Raw genomic sequence first — 20,917 nt, 5'->3', positions numbered from 1 at the left:
CGCACACACACACGCACGCACACGCACACACGCACACACACGCACACCCACGCGCACACACACACACACGCATACACACACGCACACACACACTTGTGTACCCAAACACACGAGCGCCAGGAGCGGTGTGCGGACACGGGGGTTGTCTCAGCAGCCGTGGCGAGCCGCTTGCAGATCAAATCACGAGTTTGCGTTTATAAATGTGTGATGCCACCAGGAGACAGCTTCAGAAATTTATTGAATAGCTCTGTCTTGTTCATGTTTTGATTTAAAAAAAAAATCGCAATCGCATGTGACCAGTGGCTCTGAGTGCGACATTTAAATAAATACTCGTAGAACTTGAGTTGTCAAGTGGGGGAAATATATATAATTTTTATTTTGCCGTTTAAAACAAAATTTGTGAAGACAACACGTTTTAGACGGACGCTTCCAATGCTCACTCGGGCTGGGTGTGATCTTGCGGGGGACACCAATTAACATAATTGGACCTAACGCACGCGTTGGCGGAGAGGCGACTTCCACGGACGTTTCACGGAAGAGTGCTCACGTCTCCAAGACGCTGCGCAGGCGTGGCCATTGCTCCGTCAAGACGTCGGCGGAAGCCGCCGCTCCGTCCACGCCGCACGGTACGAGACCCCCTGTCCAGTGGGCCGGGGGCCCGGGCTGGAAGTGCCCCCCCCCCCCACACCCCCCCCGAACCCGGTCTCGCCGGACTCCCCTTTCACAGCCCGGGCGTGACTCGGCGTTGCTGTAGACTTGGGGGGGCCCTGGTCAAGTCTGTGGATGAGGGTGGCTGGAACCACCACCACGACCCACGGGACAAGCACCGAGCATCGGGTGGCCTCTTCAGACGCCTCCCGACGAGAGCTGCGAGTTCCGACTCGCGCTGAGTTCTCTGCCGCTCCTGGCGCGCAGCAGAGAGACCGACGCCGCCGTTTCGTTTGACCCACGCGACCTCGCGAGTGCATTTGATGCAGCTCACTCTCGGCCGCTGCTTCTTCAACGTAACTCTTCTATTATTATTTAAATTTCCTCTCCCCGTCTCCCCCGTCTCTCTCACCCTGTCTCTATCCCTCCCCTGACGAGTTAATGCAACAACAAAGCAGATGCACGGGATCTGAATAAACACAAACAAATGTTTAGCTCGGCGCGTGGCATTCACACGTGGACGCACACACTAACGAACAGAAACAAGAAAAAAATAACAAAAACATAAAATAATAAACACTTCAACAATGTCCATTTGAAATGTCTACCCATTGGGTAGGGAATATGTGCATCACATATTATTATATACAGCGCCTTACAGCAATTATACACACACACGTATAGCATAAGCCAATCAACCATAAGCACCGTAGAGTATAATATTCGAGTGAGGCACGGCGCGGGTGAGCAAGCACTTGCAGTGCAAATTACGTGGGTAGGGGGGGGGGGGTCTCTACCCAGAGATGCCACGGCCATGCCACGGCCTCCCCCCTACCCACCCCCGTCACAGGCTGCGGAGGGGAGCGGGTGGGTGGGTGGCTGCCGCCCGTGGCTCTCTGCTCGTCAGCGTTGTTGTGTCGTACGGGGCAGCCGTGCAAGTGACGGTCAGCCCGGCGGGGAGACACGAGGAGTGAGACACGGGGGTGGGGGGCTGACGCTGCATCATTCGAAATTGGTTCCTTCAGCGTCTCTGCGAGCTCCTGCTGTTGCTTTGCTGGAAAACGAGGCTCAGCTGTTTTCAGGCCAGCGCTGACATTTACAGGAAGATGTAACCCCAACAAGCAAGCTCCTCGCATAGGCAGCGGCCCTTGGCTCTGTGTGTCCCGGGCTCTGTGTGTCCCGGGCTGACCGATACTCGACCGAAGCTTCAGTGGCGAGAAAGAAAACATTAAAAACCACGCTCAGCTGCTCTCTCTAGAATGAGAGTAACATCAGTGACATGGCTGACTGGTTATCTTTCATGTTGCCTCTTCTCAAATAACGAGGCTTCACCCCCGTGCGTTGGGACAGCCCGGGACGCCGAGCGGGTGTACAGCTACAAGAGCTGGCTGCTCTTTGGGATGAATCTTCTCTCTATGGAGGCGAGTGGTCAAGGACCGCATCACTGGCCAAATCTCCCAAGCAGACCTCTTGACGTGAGAGTCGTGGCGATTCAAATTGAGGCTTTCCCAGGGAGAGGCAGAGGGCGACTTTGGCGCGTCCAGAGCAGCGCCTCGCTGCGATTATGGCGAAGCGCAGCTCTGACGCTTGGGTGAAGGAAACCAAGTGGAATGACGCGGAGCCGGCACCCTGCTACTTAGCGCGCAACCACAGCACGTGGGCCACACGGCCACGCTCACGGCCGAAGCACGCTCGCGCTCGTGACAACGATCGGAGAATAACTTGGGATCGACAGCGTGCCTGTGGCAAGATGGACATCTCGAAAGGCAGTGGTTACGGTCGTTGTTTTGCGGGTTGAGGCGAGTCTCGTTCATCCACGCGGGCGGGCGGGCGGTGTCGGAACCCAGTGCGCACTGGGTCCCACGGCGATGAAACATCGCAGGTGTCCTGAACGATGTCGAGTGATAACTTTTAGCTGACATAGCAAAACGCCTTTCACCACATTGGGTCGAACCCACATCACGGCCACAATGAACCCACATCCGTAACTTAAAAAAAAAACTGCTTTTAAAAAGGATGGTATTTCAAGTTTCCCAACGATGTAACAATCATATGCTGGAAATAACCGCGATGCCAACATGGCTCCCCTCCGTTATTATACTCGTGTCAACCGCGTCACACCCTCACTCAACTCCTGCCCCACCAAGCCAGGCTCCCATTCATCGCCCGTCGCTGCCTCTCGCCGCTAATTCCCACTTTGCAGGGCCATTGAACACGAGGGGACCCCGCGTGGTGTTGATGGGGAGCGAGGTGGAGAAGGGCTCCACAGCAACCTGCGGTCCAAGCACGAGTGGCCGAATTCCACGAGGCAGAGAGCGGCATTCTTAACCCCCCCGACCCACAGCCACCCACCCCACCCCACACAAGTTCATTATTCACCACTGAGGCCGAACGTGCTTCTTAAACTGGTTTGGGCTAAGAGCTGGGCTCAGCCCCAACCCCCTGACCCAGCCGAGCCTTTCTCGTGGGGTGGCAATGGGGAGGCGTTGCCTTGACGAACTTGGAACGATGGGGGGGGGGGATTAATAACGGAATCGCGAGCCTTCTCATTATGCACACTTGCGTATGCGCGCGTGCGTTCCCACTAATGACACAAACACAACGGGGCAGGCGCGCGCACACACACAACACACACACAACACACACAATAGCCCTTTAGTAGCTGCATGGTAGAGGGGGCACGGGAAAACCCGTGGTACGAGGTCACAGGTAATGTAAGCACACGCACACGGACATAGGGCGACACGCGCGCCCTCAACACCCCCACACACTCAACCCCCCCGCCCCCCCCCCCATGAATCCCCAGCCCGGACTCCCAAGACCCCTGGGGTCCCCACGCCGCCCCCCCCCCCCCCCACTCAATCCCAATAACAGCACTCGGAGGGGGGGGGGGTCCTGCATTATGAGCTGTAAGCTCGGGCAGGTGGTCACTTCAACGCGTGTGTGCACTCTCCACTCTCGCTCCCTGGCCGACAATTGTCTTGCATTTAGGTTCAGCCTTGAACATTTGTTGTTGTTTGTTAAACACTAGAATTGCTTTTGTGTCGTTAACGGCACAGCCGCGCGAGCGTTCAAGCCGGGTCTGCTCGCCGGCGGCGTGAAGCCGCTTCCCGTTCTGCGCGCCCCTGGCGAGGGAGCCCGCGGCGACCCCACAGAGCCGCCTCCAAGAGCGGTAACACTCCCACCACCATCACCACTACCACCACCACCACTAACTACTACACGCGTCTGTGGTGTTTCTCACAGCGCACTCATTCCATTATTCCTGGAGTGAATCTTTTTCAAAAACTGTAAAATGGAAGTGCTGCATACGTGGAACCAATGCATTGCGACAGCCCCAAACGCTTAAACACCCCCCCCCCCCTCTTTGACTCCCTCCCCCTGACTCCCTCCGCCCTCCTTGACTCCCTCCGCCCCCGCTTTCCCCTCCCCCCGAACATGAACCCTGCCCAGTCCCCCCACCCTTCTCCCAGCCCATTCCGCCCTCGCCCTCGCCACCGCACTCCCCATCGCCGACCCCATCCGCCCTCTCTCTGCACCCCTCCACACCCGGGACCCTAGCGAATAGAGATTAGTGCATAGGATAGAGAGTCCCTGGCTCCGGAACACCGCCTCTGCTCCATTAAACTGGCCTCGCGTAAATCGGCGCATTGCAACGCACGCGCGCGCACCCCGAGGCGCGCGCGGACTCTCACTCAGCCCAGACTCCTCGTGCGCTTCGAGGGAGGCCGCAATGGGGGGGGGGCTGCTTTGTGCTCCGATACGATGGACCGCTGGGCCCAGGGGAGGGCGAAACCCCCCAACCTCCGTGGCTCCCAAAACTCCGAGCACCCCACCCAGCTCCAGCGGCTGGGTGTCCGAATAGTCACAGCGCTCACCAACCAGCCGGGTTTTTGTGAGTGTCGCCACTTCACAGCGCCGTGAGATGACGACGCTAAACGCCCCCCCGCCCCCTGCAGGCGGGGGTCGTTTGCAAGTGGGAGAATCGCGTCGCAAAAGTGAGTGGCCACGAAACGCCCAACTCGAAAACGATCCCATCCGAGATGTCGGAAGGTGGCGCCAATAACGAGCGACCCAAGGCCATGAGCAGCAGCTCCCAAAGCTGCGCGGGCGGGGGGTCACGGTTCAGGAGGCGAGATGACTTCTGCAAGGCGGATGCACGCTGTCCAGGGTCCTATATTGTCGTTCTGGCACAGTATAAATCCGTGTCAATGAGGACAGGTGTTAGATTGCCTTGGCTAGTGCGAGCGCCTTGCTGCCAATGTGGCTCGTTGCATTTTATTTTCGGTTAAATAAGCATCGTCTTACTTGTTGGTTCTTTCGGTAAAGTCACGTAGAAAAAAAAAATTTAAATATTAGAATACGACGTTTCATCATCAGGTACGAATGAATGAGAACACTAGGGTTTTCTAATTCATTCGTACCTGATGATGATTGCTTGTGTTGCAATCGAAACGTCGCCTTCTATTATTTAATTTATTTTCTTTCTACGTGACTTTACCGAAATAACCAACAAGTAATTCATGCAGTCACCAAAGCTCCAAATCAAGCATCGTCTTCCCAAAAAATACATTACGTTTCAACCGGGCCTTCAAGATAAATAAATTCAGTCAGTTAAATGAGCAGCGACCAATGTGACCTCCTCCACGAGCCGGATTACGGGCTACTGAAGAATTCAACAGCGGTCCAGTCACACGTGACCACGAGCGGGACAGACGCGCGCGCGCACTTGTGGACGTGCACGCGCGCGCGCAGCGTTACGCACACAGACAGCGCACGCACGCGCGCTCGCTCGCTCGCCTGCAGAACGCACAAACAGTCGTATTTACAGACACGCTCAGGCAAAAAGCTCGCGCGTAAGCTCATTGAAGCGTCGCCCACTGACATCAACATGCACCCCCCCCCCCACCCGGGTTCAGTCGCGCGGCTCAACACGAGGGCAGCGCGGGATGGATCGCGATGAGAAGTCTCCAGGCTCCGACCGTGGCCGAGGAGCCCACGACGCTCGAACGCGGCTGCTCTGTGGCCGCTGGCGGCGACCGGAGCAGCGTGCCCCCCCCCCCCCCCCCCCCCGGGTGGCGGAGGAACGCGCACTTTGGCTACTTGCCAGCACGCGGTAGCGTCGCGTGAGTCGAAAACTAATGATGATTATGGTAAATTCATAAATGTGGGAGTGTCTTTATCGCAGTAATGTTAACATACATTTTAAAATATTGCCTTTCATATGAATAATTAATTGCAAGTTGGGAGAAAAAGAAACCACGAAGCAGAATGTGAATAACCCACGGCTGAGATAGAAAGTACTAAAACTAGGAAACCTTTGGTCAAAACCATTTAGTTAGACGGCGTAAAGACGCTCTAAGACCAGGGTTTGTATCCCAGTGACTCTGGCGATTGCCCTGGGTCAGCGGGAGCACGATGCACACACCACAAGTGGATATTCTGCCATCGGCCGTGTGAAGTGAGATTATGTACGTGGGTGAGTAATGCAACGGCGGGGTTTGACAGCGTTGGTCACGTGAGCTCACGTTGAGCTAATGATGCATGTTGAACAGTGAAACTTAACTGCAGCTACCGGTACCCCCCTCCGCCCCCCACAAGGGTCTAGGTCTCCAGGTCTAGCGGTCGCCTCCAACGCCGAGCGGTGGTTTGAGGCCGAAAGCTCGGCGGCGGCTTTGCAAGCGGAGTCCTGGAGCCGGAGCCGTTGACGGGGAGAGGCTCTCGGGACGGTCGATCGAACTCACGACTGTCGCCTCCATCGACTCTTCCTTCAACGTCTCCCCCACGGTTTAAACGCGGGATCGGCCACCACGGGGACACGGCAGCGCAGGAGCCGGTGATCCACGGGACGCCGGCTGCATTTGGAAGTGTTCACCCGACTGCACACACGTGCTGCCCTTGCTCCAGTAATACATGTTTCAAGCATTGCGGATTTCGTTTTGTAAATAGGTTTTTTTACTCACATCCTGTCCTCATTAATTGGCATTGTAAATTATTGACTTGCTCATTGCCGCACGATCAGATTCCTCACGTCTATGGACAGACTGTCGTTATATTTTTGTTGTCGGTATGAATAACCCACAACTGACAGCGATACTCAGCGCAGTGCTGCGTTTGCAGCAGGGATGCAACGATTCGGTCCACGTTCATTCGTACGCAGATTTGTACACGCAACAAAGCGTCGCGTAAGAATCGATGATTTGCAATTCATGGCAATTGTACTGCGTGCGAATGTTTCGTGGGAACCGTGTGGCCAATATATATCCTATAATCACAACGATAGCAAATAGGTATTGATTTAAAAAAATATTATTATAGACCCCGAATGTTAACCCTCAATATCGTGGAGGGCGGTACATCACGACATCCCGAGATTGCGGCCCAATCTTGTCCAATGCGAACCGACTGGTTCCAATGGCAACAGGGAGACACTTCTGGATGCAAACGCAGCGCCGCGTTCTTCAACCGCAGCACTCCGACATGCGGGGAGACGGTGAGGGGGATCACGGGGGAGGGGGCACGGGGGAGGGGGCACGGGGGGAGGGGTCACGGGGGAGGGGCACGGGGGGAGGGGGCACGGGGGCACGCACCGGCGAAGCAGCGAGGAGCGCAACGAAAAGCGAGCGCCTCAGGTCGCGGAGGTTTTTGTGAGCGGCCCGTTAGGCAGTGGGCGGCGCAAAAAAAGTTGTTCATCTTTGGAGCATCGCGATCCCTTTCCCTACAGCCGCGGCGTTTGCGTGGTCCCCCCACACGCACACACACGACCAGAGACCCCCCCCCCCCCCCCCCACAACAAGCAAACGCCTCTCTGGCTCATAGCACCTGGGCACAGTCTCTATGGCTTTTGTCGTCAGGCAGCTGCGAACCTTTTAATGACGCGTCTCTGAGCGAGTGCACTTGAGCAGCGTGTTGCTCGACAGGAAAATCGGGTGCTCAATGACTAGGACCGGGGTTTGACGGGAGCATAATAAGCAAAATCTTCAATCCAGTTTAAATATTTATCCCCATAAAACACAAAAGACAAGGTTCGGGATGTGCTATCGTTGTTGATTGCAGATACAATAAAAAAAGGAGTTTGTTTCACAAAGAAACAAATAAAGTAACGCTTTAGTCCATCAGAGCACGAAGCTAGGTGGACAAACGCTGCTGGCGTGAGAACGTTGGCCCAGCAGAGGTATAACCAATATCTACTGTGCATCATCCGCTACTTATACGCGTCTCAATTGTTTTAAAAGAACAGTGTTAATACATTTACATAAACAAGAGCTTTAAAAATTAAGCGTCTCCTTTGCTTGCTCGATCGAGCGATGGGACACAGTGCGCCCCATCGCCCTCTTGGTGTGCCAGAGCCACCGATGAGCAAGTCCCGTGGCTGGGAGGGGGGTGGGTGCCAATCTCTCCATCGGGCGACTCCGGCCGACTTCCGAACTGTGGAACTCACAGTTATCGACCCTGGAGCGACGGTCACCCGGGTTTGACCCCCGGCAATGGCACCGTGCATCAACTTGCCGACACGCCGTCTAAAGCGACGGACCTTCTGCTACGTTTTTACGCCGCGTCTCAAAATAAGAGAGTTGCCTCTGTGCACTAGTCGCGCAGCCAACTTGCCAGTTCGCGATCAGCGCCGCATCCGAGCGTAGCCCAAACCCCTCTCCCCAGCACCCCCCCGACCAGTCGTGCCGCCTCGCTCCCAACCACCACGCTCACGCCACCTTCCCCGGAGCCTTGCGGCGGCGGCATCGTTCGTCAGAAGGCAGCGTAGCGGGAGCTGTGGGCTGCGTCCGTGCAGCTGCCCGGTTACGGCTCGGCCCCAAGGTTCGCAGCACCTGCCCTGTCCCACTCCAACCAGCGGTGCCCGCCCTGGTCACGTGATCGCCGGGGGGGGGGGGGGGGGGAGACGTTTTGCTAAAACCGCTTTGGTTGGAGCTTGCTCAAGGAATCTCCGGTAACGTTTCAAAACTGACGGCTTACAATGTATCGTGCTCATTAAATTTGGGTTATTAAAATGGAGAGTTATTCACACGAATCACAACAGTGAGTCAGGGGTTGTGCTACAATAGCATGGCACAAAACATTACCCTTCTTGATGACTCAGAAATGTATAAACGATTTCTGATTATAAAGGTTTCTGAATCAATCTCAATGATGGATACATTTCTCTATTTAAAAATCTAAAGAAATGAAAGTCAGCGAGCGACGTTCGCGAATGGATCGTATCTCCGTCAGTCGTGAGAACGTCAATCATCGTTTCTATTTCGGGAGCAGATTCAATCGAAGGGTGGAAAATACGTCTCCCGAGGAACGCCTGTGCGTGCGCACAGGTAGCGAGCGGCGGTCACGCGTCGCTCCCCCTCCCAGGACGATGCCGCGTGGTGACCCCCAGCGTGGGAACCCGATCACGAGGGGGAGCAGCACCACGGGGGCCGGGCCTCCGCGAGGAGTCATATCTTGTCGCTACGTCTACCCAATGTGCCCTTCCCACGACCCTTTTCTTTGTCATTTATTTTCATTTTCCAACAACAACAAAAATAATAAGAAACTTTGTTTTCGTCTGTTCTGCATTTTCAGTTCCGTTACAAAACCCTGCGCTTCATTCCAGGGGCATTCATCAACGACAACAACAACGACAACAACAGCAATATAACTTGTGTTTTGTTTCACATATTCCTTTCCCCACGAACAAAGACCAACGAGAAAGTGTCGCATCGGGATCTTGCCTGCTGCTATATCACACGTGCCCTACACACCCCCCCCCCCCCCCCCCCCCGCTGCTACCTTCAATCCCCTGCTGTGCAAATGCCCCAAGATGGGGGAAACGCCTTTCCGGATGCAAATGCAGGTGACGTGAATCCCGGTGTTCTGAGGCCTCTGGGTCGAGTTTGCTCCCTAACCGTCGTCCCGCTCCGCAGAGGACCAATCGTGTGAGGCGGCATTCCGTTTCAACTCTTTAGGAACCTTGCCGGTAACGTGCGACCGGCTTACAGCCGGCTGTGATCTGAAAAAAAAATCGCCAGATTTCCACTCGGGTTTGCCTTCATCGCCGGTGGGTTACGCTGAACAGCCAAAGTGAGATGTCTCCTTCGTTGGTCGTGCAAACGCAGTGCAAGGTTAGAGAGGAAAAGTCACCTAAGCTGCTTTACGCAAAGGGCCGCAGGATTCTCGCAAGGCTCTCAAATGTCGCACGGCATTCACCGACGGATTTAAATGCGTGTGTCCGTGACATTCGGTTCAACGGCGTAAGCCCTCGCTCATGGAAACCTGGTTGCCTCTGTGGCGTTACGGACGTGTTCACGCAGTCTGACGAATGCCGTTTAACGCTCGGCGACGAGCGGCGTGGCCGTGCACCAAGGCTGCGTGCGCTGCGGGGTATGAAACGCGAGAAAGTCCCCTCCGGCAATAGCAACCAAAAAAAAACCCCCACAGAGATGCTTAGATCCACCATCAACTCCTCCAGGTCACACAACCGCTTTCTCGAGTGTCTGGCCACCACCTGTCAAAATCGGGGCTATCGCACAGATCGCTTATCGCACACCGAGATCCAGCTATCGTACAAAAACGGCGTTTCCGGCTACTGATGCCACGTATCAGGTTGCGACACCGCATGTCAAATTCCAGAGGCCACCTGTCTGACTAAAAGTCTCTCACCGCTCAAATGAGAGTGGTGGATACTCATTCACGCTAGTTCCCCGAGCCATTGGTAGAAGTTCCAAATTGCCGTGGCAGATGCCAGCCTTTACACAGATGGAACCAGCGCCGACCTTACACAATGAGGTATTTACTTTATCGACGCCCAGAAGGCCGATGAGCCGAGTTATCATCCACTGACCAGAATTTCAACTCAAACCTCTTCCGATTGTGAAATGAATATCAATAGCAGACGAACATACCTCTGCCCACCAGGATTAAATGTAAAATGTATTGCAGATTCCAAATCGAGTTCACGCGTGTGTAGCGAAGTGCTTCCAAAGGTTGAGCATGGAAGGCTTACCTTATAAAGCCAAACGCTAACCTTAACTTGATTGCCAACGTGCGGTAGCCAGGACTCGACATGTGGGGACCAGAGTTCAACAGGTAATGGTGCAATCAGGTCACGGTTTTGCCGGGAAGGCTCCGCACGCTGAGACGCCGGGGTTCGGTTCAGGACTCTTGCGCTTGTCCACCCGCTAGAGGCCAGCCCCACAGAGGAGAGCAGCGGACGCTGCGTGATTCACGCTCTTGGCTCTGGAAGCGTCGCCATTGCCGCGGTGCGACAACATAGCCAAACTGACATCGCTGGAGCGGAACACCGGGAATGCCTCCCAGTTGTTGTCCCTGTGGTGTCTCTGTCGGCCTGCCCTGTTGTCTGTTCAAAATACAGTGGAGATGGGGACTGTGCCAAACAAGAACTTCCCGTCAGAGTCAAAGTCCAAGAGATTTCAACAGCGGCTCGCACGCTCCCCTCGCTTCCGATTAAACCTCTCCTGACACGTCTATCTCAAGCTCCCTCCCTCTCCCCCGCTGCCTCTCTCCCGCTCTCTCCCTCTCCTAATCCTGTGGCTGTCCAGCTGCCTCGGCCTTTCTCTTTCACCCCTTCTCCCCACACACACAAACACACACAAAAAAACACCCCGAGCCCGGAGCTTTCCCCCCAGATTTACGTTCCCGTCACTCTCGTCACAACACGCCGGGCGAGGCTGCTGCCTCCACACTGAAATGCCCGAGCGCGCGCCGCCCTAGCGGGGGGAGGGGGGGAGGACTGGTGGGTGGGGGGGAGGCGGAACGGACCGGGGGAAGAAGGGAGGCGGGTGGTCGACAAAAGGCGGGAGCACACATTTCTTTGTTTCACAAGAGAGCTCGTGTTTGACACTGAACGCTGCCGCAGTGGCGCCCGCCTCCACCCGTCCCTTGCTCCCCCCCCCCGCCACCAGCCCACGGTGTACAAAAAAATATTCACGTTCTCTCTTGCCCCCCCCACCTCACCCAAATCCCTCTCCCCCTTTCGCCTTCCTGCAAAGCAGACAAGACATTAAGGAGTAGACAAATAGAAAGTGGGTCACTGGCAGATTCAGCCAGCCAGATACGTGCACACGAATAAACTCGCGTAAGCACTTAAGAAGATAAAATAAAAGAAACCAAAGAGGGGGGGGGGGAAATAGGGCACGTGAGATATGATCCCATAAGGGCTTGTCTTCTCAGACACAGAAACACTGACAGACGACGCAGACAGACGGACGCATGGCTGACTGGTCCCGTGGCCAAGCGGGCAAACGGAGAAAAGAAATAATAATAACAAAACACGAAACTTAACATCGACAAAAAGGAACACACGCAACGAAAAAAAATAACAAAAGCCGCATTATCATATATATATTTTTTCTTTTTATGTTTTCCGTAAGTGCTGGGGGAGGCGGTGGGCATTGATTTCTCTCGTTTTGTTTGAAGGGGCCACGGGTGAACCCCTCGCCCGCCGTCAGACGCCCTTGCCGGGCTTCCTGTCCGTGAGCAGCCCCGCGACGCCAACGTCCCCGTGCGGCGCAAACAGCGCCGACCCGGGCCCCGCGGCCGGGAACGCGGCGCCCACCACCTCGCTGTACGTGGGCGGCGGCCCCTCCATGCGGCCGCCGTGGCCCCCGTAGCTGGCGGCCGACACCCCCGAGTGGCTGCTGGGCGGGCACGGCCCGGCGCCGCCGACGCCCCCGACGCCGAGCGCAGAGCAGGGCGGCGGCGCCACGTAGTAGTCGCTGTCGTAGACGGTGCGGTTGGGCGGCGCGCGCACCGACTCGCGGTTGATCTCCTGCTGCTGCTCGGGCGGCCGCAGCTGCAGGGTGCACGGGCCCTGGTAGGGGGGGGGCTCCTCGCCGTCCGACAGCGAGATGCTGGGCGGCAGGTCGATCTCCACCTGGCTGTACGGGTAGAGCGGCTGGTGGGGCGGCCGGCGGAAGGGGTCGCGCGGAGCTCCGCCGCCGCTCCCCGCCATCGCCGAGTGCTGCGGCTGGTGGTGGTGGTGCTGGTGGTGTTGGTGCAGCTGGTGATGCTGCTGCTGCAGATGGTGATGCTGCTGGTGCTGCGACGGCCTGCAGGCTGCGATGCTGTCCCTCGATTGGGACGAGTACATCAGCTGCGTGAGCACGTGCGGACAGATCAGACTTGTACGATGAGCCTTTACGTCACTGCAATATTTAGCTTTGGTTTGCCGCGTCACTCGACGAACGACGAGGGTATTATACTTTTACGACGGTAAATTGCTGCAACATCAGGAGGACAGCACAAGGCTCGCGGGGCCTCACGGCAATGGCGCGAACGCTGCTGGCGAGGAAACGTCTCGAGGGACTTTACCTGTGAAGTGCTTTGTTGTCTGGGCACGGGGCTTTCTGAGGGACACAGACTCCGTCCCTGTAAATGCACACAGGAGAGATGCTGACTGGTGTTCTATTCGACGCTTATAATTCAATATTTATTCCCGGCGGCATGTTTGTCATCGAAGCACCATAAAGGCATGAACCCCGAGGCAGCCGTGCGGCTCAGAGGGCTCATAATGGCCGTGGCCACGGATGTGAAGAAGCAACAACTGATGCCGAGGTTCAAGCAGATTGTCGTGTATATGGGGTTTGATTGTCCCAGCACGGTCACTGACGACAGCACCAAACACCCAAGGTAAAACTCTGGCTTCAGATTTAACGTGGCCAGACTCGGCAGTCAAGAGAGCTTCTTCGTCATTCTGGAACAGAGCGTCACCGCTTCACATCTGCGTGCTGGCGCCACGGTGGCTAGGAGATGTTAACTACCTCACCTGGTACACAGGAGGTCGTGGGTTTGATCCCGACCCTGCCGCCTGCTGCTGTATATTTGGAGTTTGTGTGTCTCTCTCTCATCATCATCATCATCACGGTGGCTAGGAGATGTTAACTACCTCACCTGATACACAGGAGGTCGTGGGTTTGATCCCGACCCTGCCGCCTGCTGCTGTATATTTGGAGTTTGCATGTCTCTCTCTCTCTCTTCCCGTGATCCCATGGATTTTTTCCGGGTCTTCCGGTTTTTCCCTCCACATTTAGAATCAACACCGCGCGTTTAGGATATGTGGCTGCTATAAATGTCCACGTGATGAGCCACTTCGTTGAGCTATCATTTGTGGTAGCCAAGTCGATTCTGAAAAAGACCTAGACAGCTCAGTGCGCCTTACTTGGTAAAATAAAAAATAAAAAGTTTAGTTTAAATAGTTTAATTGTTTGATTTATTAATTATGGTAATAAAGGATGGCCACACACAGGTCTGTAGCGATGGACCAGACTCGTGCAGCACCGTTCCCTCGCGAGGTATGAGGCTTCACTTCATCGAGGGAATTCTGTAAAGGATATTTATTACTGCCACTTTATTCCTTAATCGCAATTAATTATTGGGCAAGTAGCCGGTGGTAAAACCCTCATAGCGCTCTCGCTTCTTGGTGTAAAACAACGACCCCAGAATCATACCTGAATTAATACATTTAATTAAAGGCCACCGTTTACTTACATACATAGATACAAAATAAAGATAATTTTAAAATGGTAAAATGACACTCGTATAATAAATCTTTCTATCGTTGAATAAACACTCATTGACTCTCAATATTTTTGAAATTCCTACTTGGAATTTCTGGTCACTTTCTAATGAGAGAATGTTGCACTGTGGGAGGAAACCTGAGCGGCAAGATTAATCTGTCACACACAGAGGAACACTTAATCTCCACATATACCGGTGAGCTGCCTACTTGCTTTACTGCCTTGTACAAGCAACACTTTTGATCGCTCTACGGATGGGCGACTCGTGCCAGTGATCTCAGCATGATGCATCATCAAGCCCACCATCAACCGAGTCCACAGAAAGCATCACCATGCCCAACCACTCCTGTACACATCATAAATGGCTGACAACACGATTGAGCAGGAGAGCGGGCACGCGGGCAAGTGGGCAACAGGGCAAGTGAGGATAGTGGGTGAGCGGGCAGGTGGCAAAGCAGCGCGTGGGCAAAGCCAGCGGCGAAGGGGCAAGTAAGCGAGCGAGTCGGCGAGTATGGGTGAGCTTGCATGCGGGCAAGTGAACCGCTGGGCAAATGGCAGGCGGCGGGGTGGGAAAGCGACCGAGTGAACGATCGAGCGAGCGAGCGCGCGGGCAACAAGATGCGTGGGCGAGTGGGCGTACCGTGCAGGGGTGGTCCCTGCGCCTCCTGTGCATGTGTCGTCCCATGAAGGAGGACGAGGAGATCTTGTAGTGATTGAGGATGCAGGTGATGACCAGCACCATCACCACGGCGACCGACACGATCACGAGGATCTGCACAAACTCGACGCCAGCTGCACGCACAGAAACACGGCAACAAGAGACCCCCGCTCCGTTAGCCGTCGTCAGCCAAGGGCGGCTTCGGTTTGCGAGAGCCTACGGCCGACGTGGCGCACAAGGGCACGGCGAGAGCAGTAACCGAGCAAGCCCGGCTGCCTTTATCTCTGCGTTGGTCATGCGTTGCTCACACCACATGAGGTACTCATCTAGGGACAGAAACCAGGTACAGACGCAAATTTCCACGAATGTTGTGCATGGCCAACATTCAAAAATGGGCTGCCAGACAGCGGTGGAAGTGAGAAAATTACGACGCCATTGCTCCTTGCACACGCACACACAGACACTCACGGGAGGTAGACATACAAGGAATGATGCATATGCCTTAATCGGCACAAGACCATCATCGAACCAAAATGTGCAATCGTCAGCAAGTACCATTCTAATGTGCACATTCTTCTCAGTGTCTGTAACGGAGCCAGCAGTGCTTGTTTCACACAAGCCAGCACCCATGTGCACTTTATTTACACTTAGACGTGTGCCAGGCATCTCCGCCATGGAACTCCCTCGCTTCCACGCACACGCGCACACACACACACACGTACACGCGTAGACACGCACGCGGCGGGGAGCAATGCTCTGGGAACACCAATGTATGCGCAACACAAACATAAAATCCATTTTTTACTAGACACGAATTTGTGGTCGTGTTGTTGTTAGCAAGCGCCTATTAAGTCAGCTAGTACACACGACGGGATGGTCCAGCCAGGTCTGACCTTGTCCAGTTTGTGTCTCCACCTCGACTGGTACGGATTACCGGCGGAGCCTACCTAGTGGAGGCCCAGGACAGGTTCACAACACCACTTGCCACTGGTAGTGCACATTACAGCTAACGATTGACGCTGGTGGCAGGGATTATGCATGCACACACACGCACAAAGATTCCCCGTGTAGCCTTAACAGACTGTTTGGCCAAGTGCTGTTAGCGAGCACCTATGAAGGCCGGAAAGGCACCCAAGGGGGTGGGTTGCCAGCACCACGCCCGACCGCCTTTGTCTCCCCAGTGGCGATGTTTACACACCGCACCAGGTAATCATTTGAAGCTGAGTCGACCAAGGGGAAGCCTAGGACCGGTTCAGATAATCGTCACTGGTGTTGGCCGTGAGTGGGAATCGAACCCGGGTCGCCGGGTTCATAATGCAGCGCACTAACCCCTGCACTACCGCTCCCCACACGCACACGCACACGTACACACGTACACACACACACACGTACACACCCGCTCACCCCCTACAGGAAGCACGGCAGTGGGAGGTGGTGTCCCAGCGATGCGTCTCCCGGTGCCTCGGCACACGTGCTTACAATTCGCTCTCGACATCTCCGCTGACTATTTCCACCCGGCCAGTCCACGCCGCCCCGATGTCTCTGGTTAGCGGTTAGCCCATTTAGTGCTCCGCTCGGAGGAGCCCAGTCACGGTAACAACTCCCCACGTGGCTGAGGCTCGCTGCTGCCGGCAGTGTGCGTCCATGGGTGCAGCAACCTCAAGCTACAGGGGAAAATCTGAAGCAATTGCCACAGCACGTAGTGTCTGCTGCCAGAGGTGAAAATCCCAAGGGTCCGTAATAAAGGGGGAGCTTTTTGTTGGGTTTAGATTGCATAAATATAGATATTGTGTCGTTAAACCCACAGCCACCCGACAACACAGCCAATGAGTAAGGTTTATTCACGTAAACAAAACGTGTCCATTAGTTATTGCTTCAACACACACCGGTGAGTTGGAGAGTAACCCCACAACGTTAACAATTCGAGTGCTGTGACGTTTTGCCGGTGATTACACAAACAACAACCAGCAGCATTGGGCGATTAGCTAGAATTGTGAAGAAGTTATCCCATGTCATTCTTAAATAGAGGGGAGTGAAGGTGATGTCATCACTGTGAGCCTATCAGAGGGGGGTTGAGGGTGTCTCCTACTCACAGAGCAATGGGGCAGCACTCACTGGGAGCTCTGGTTGGTATCCTCGAACCTGTGAATATTCCACATTGCTATGGCAGAGATCAGTCTATAGGAACAACCACTGCAGACTTTGCAGAGACGATAGCAGAGGGATTAGAGGCTGATCTTATCTCCATCCAGGCTTTGGGTTTGCAACCATACAATTCTGAGTACAGCACTTAAACCACGAGCACCCAGCCATGAACAGTACCACTGTATTTGAGTGTCTATCCTTGTTTATGCTTAGCATAAGCTCCTCTGATGTAGAAAGCACGTTTGGCTGAACATTGCAGAGAGAGTGGTAACAATAATGAAGGGGCATGTTTGCTACACGGCGCACTGAATTATGACAGAACGTTGCAAACTTAACAGAGAGCATGCATTTTATGCGTGGCTCTGTCCACAATGAACTCCGAGACTCAAGGGATGTCATTCATCATCAACGTGCCTGCAATACCGTGTATAGCCACTTCAAGTGCGACACGGCAAAGAGTTGTGTAATGTCTCTTTGCATTGAAGATTAGCCTCTCGCCAGAACTTGTTACAGTTCTCTTTATAGTTATTCCATGTAACTCTTATGCATAACACCAAACAAGCTCAACTATTTATCTTGGGATGGACCACGTGGTAGTTTATGCCAAAATTCTTGTCATTAACCCTCCACCACCCTGGCAAGATTGCCACATTTAAACCAAACATGTCAACGTTGAAGTCACGTGACTGATGGGGCCAGCGGTGGGTGGGGGGCTGAATGGGCAGCGGTCGCGGGCCGTAGCGGCTCTGCGCGATGCCGGCTCTAGGGGGCATCACGGTCACACCGCAACAACGACAGCGCCACACGCTCGCACCCTCTCCACTCGCGTTTGTCGGGGTCAAACCCATTTACAGCGAGCGGTCGGCGCAGCGTTCGGCCGGGCGAGCCGGCGGCGCGCTCACCTCCAGCGGCGGCCCCGCAGCCGGCACTGGAGGTTTACGACACACGGCCGCTACTACTCTCGCGACGACCGCTGTCGACTCGCCGCAGTGAGTCTCCTCGCTGCATTGAGCAGGAGGAGCGCGTTCAAACCCTGACGAGGATTCGAAGTCGCGACTTTCCCAATTTGAGACGAGCGCTCTTGAAGTCATGAGAGAAATATCGAACGGCGGGCGGCAGAGGTGCGCACGTGCCCTGCTCGTTCCGTAAAGTGCTCCGAAGAGAACCTCCGTACAGGGCCCCTCCACGAACGTTCTCCGTGTGAAAGACGAGATACAAGCGCTGCTCTAGTCCTACACACATGCCCAAGCATCACACCGCGCGGCACAAGTCAATTCCCAATGAGACCACAACTTCTCAAATGGGCCATCGCTTTCACGTCCCTTCCCCCAATGCTTTCCGAGTATGCTGCTCTGGCCATCACACGTCATAAGGCAAAGAATCCTTTCCGAATCCTCGCACGGCAGCGCACGCAGTCTCCCGGAGAAGGACCTGCGGACGAGCTAACGAGACTTTTTCGAATTTAAGAAAAATCTCTTTTCAGCCTCGCAGAGGTATACAAAGACAGCAGCCGTTCAAGCAAACACACAGAGATATACAGATTCTTGCTTGGCTGCAGATACTGTTGGGGAAAGCGTTGTTAGCAAGCACCGACTAAGGCCGGTATAGCAATGGAAGCGGTGGTGTCAAACAGCACCGTGCACGCCTACCCACCTTTGTTTCCCCAGTGCAAATGATCACAGACTGCACCGAGTACTCATACAACAGGAAACCCAGGATTAGTTCCATCTCCAATCGTCAACGGTGTTGAATATCATCGAAAGGAATCAAACCTGGTGATCTGAGATTATAGCGCAGCGTGCATAACCTCTACATTCACCACTTATTCCGCACACACATACATACGACGTGGATGAATAAACTGTCCACATTTAGAATTAACATGCATTTACAGTATTTGGCTGATATAAATTTCCACATGATGAGTCACTTTGTTGAGCTATCATTTGTGATAACCAGGTTGCTTCTGAAAAAGAGCTATATAGCTAGGTGGGCCTTCCCGGGTTACAAAAAAAAGTCATCATAGGAATACTGCGGTGCGCCTCGACCGTAAAGATACGCGCCATCCGCTTCACGGTGGACGTTGTGAATCATGTGGCGTCATTCGCAAGATGCTCATTGTATCATGGTCCAAACAAAAAAAAATACCGAGCAAATAACTCCATTAAAATAAACATAGCGCTCTCTGTCACGTGGCAGTAACCCTCCTGAACAAGTCACGAGGCCCCTGGGTAATACCAGAGGCATAACAACAATGCAAATAAAAAGCTGCATCAATAACAAGTGGAACACTTGCATCCAGCAGTGCATAGCGAATGGAAGATGATCGCCACGGATTAAGTGCAAAACATCTTCTACTTGTGTGCCTGGAAGACAAAACGTTCCCCAATTTCCTGCCGGCCACAGCCACCGTGAGGGAACACGCACGGACTTGACACATACACAACAAGCGACCGATGCACCCAAACTCCCCGAGTTTCAAAATCCCCTGGAAGGGTGGTCCGCTGCGGCTTACCACACCATCCCTCCAAGGTTAGAATACTGAGTACTGCTCTGTCGGGACAGACAGGTCCCTGTCAGGGGAATGTGGACTTTGCACGGCTGGCTCAGGACTGCAAAGTGCTGCCCGAGGGAGGGTGCACACTGTACATCAAACTAAACATTTTATTTTATTTTACCAGGTATGGCCCACTCAGCTACGTGGTTCTTTTTCAGAAGTGACCTGGCCACAAATGATGGCTCAACGAAGTGGCTCATCGTGTGGAAATGTATAGCAGCCAAAGACTCGAAACGCATGATGTTGATTCTAAATGTGGAGGGGAAAACCGAATGACCCGGGGGAAAATCCATGCAACCACAGGGAGAACATGCAAACTCCAAATATACAGCAGGCATCAGGGTCGGGACTGAACCAAACTTACGACACATGCACCAAATGGTGTCATAATCATTTACGATGGAAATGAAATGTTCATTATATAATTAGGCTGATGTGAGTGGAAGAAAATGTACATATGTTACATATATAAACATGTGCATATGTACTGTTCGCCTTTTGGCATTCTCTGGTCTAACACTGGTGAGACAAGGCTATAAAGAAGGCTGCTGTCTCTGGTGTAGGCCAACCAGTCTCACAGACAATGCGTGCGTAATCATCACAGCCATGTTTGTTTGCATGTTTTGCCACGAGTAGTGTGAAGTGTGGTTAATGCAGACTTGATGCCGTGCAATATCTGTGTCTATTTGGCGTTTGAACATCTTAACACCTCCTTTTCATTGCAACAAAGGTGTAACATATATTCTTAGTTTTTCGTCATCTTGGAAACTGGTAAAAGAAGGTCCCAAAGACGAAACAGAACATGAGAAAGGTAGAATGTAAACATAGAACCTAATAACTATCGATGCTTGAAGTGATTCGCACATCTCCCTTCAACTCGCCAGGGGGATGAATCACCGAGCTACACCTTGGGGCGTCACGGAGACATCCATGTATTGATCACAAATGATTTCGAAGCTCAAGAAACATTCGCCAAATCACGCCTCAAAGAGTTGACTTTTTTCAATTGAGCGTTGTACGAAATATGTTCGTGAGGCACCTGCAAGCCAATAGAGGCCGCTATATTCACTACAACGTTTAAAACATATATTCCTCAATCGCATCACAAACCCGAATCACTACAATGCATTTAATCGTAAGTAAGGCAAATCGTTACACCCATAATACCTATTCCTACCGGGATACCTGCCTACAGATGTCCTTCCACATCAGTCTATCTGTAGATTTACTAATTTTCGTTTAACACGTAGGCTTTCGCGACCAATATTATTAATAATCAACGTTTTTGGGTTTAGATCGCGTTATTTATAAATGTGTCGTAACCCTCCTTTTACTCATCCTGCATAAAAGAAGGGCGTGATCCAATAAAAGATGGGCGTGATCCAGCAG

General features: G+C 53.6%; 1 protein-coding gene across 2 annotated transcripts in view; it reads right to left on the bottom strand.

The window, feature by feature from the left end:
- Nucleotides 1-344: 344 nt before the first annotated feature.
- The window catches only part of LDLRAD4 (low density lipoprotein receptor class A domain containing 4), a 193,608-nt gene continuing 173,035 nt past the window's right edge, over nucleotides 345-20,917 (bottom strand). For both annotated transcript variants that reach the window (XM_061572094.1, XM_061572095.1), the window contains 3 exons: nucleotides 14,809-14,960; nucleotides 12,964-13,020; nucleotides 345-12,745 (listed from right to left, as the gene is read on the bottom strand). In XM_061572094.1, coding sequence (XP_061428078.1) covers nucleotides 12,098-12,745; nucleotides 12,964-13,020; nucleotides 14,809-14,960 — 857 coding nt within the window. In that variant the 3' untranslated portion in view covers nucleotides 345-12,097. The remainder of the gene's footprint in view (nucleotides 12,746-12,963; nucleotides 13,021-14,808; nucleotides 14,961-20,917) is intronic.

Source organism: Lethenteron reissneri, chromosome 49 (genome assembly GCF_015708825.2).
Source record: "Lethenteron reissneri isolate LAM-NWPU_2019-01 chromosome 49, ASM1570882v1, whole genome shotgun sequence".
NCBI lineage: Eukaryota > Metazoa > Chordata > Hyperoartia > Petromyzontiformes > Petromyzontidae > Lethenteron > Lethenteron reissneri.
Note: the sequence above shows the minus strand (reverse complement) of the source record. Positions and strands in the feature narration are given on the sequence as shown.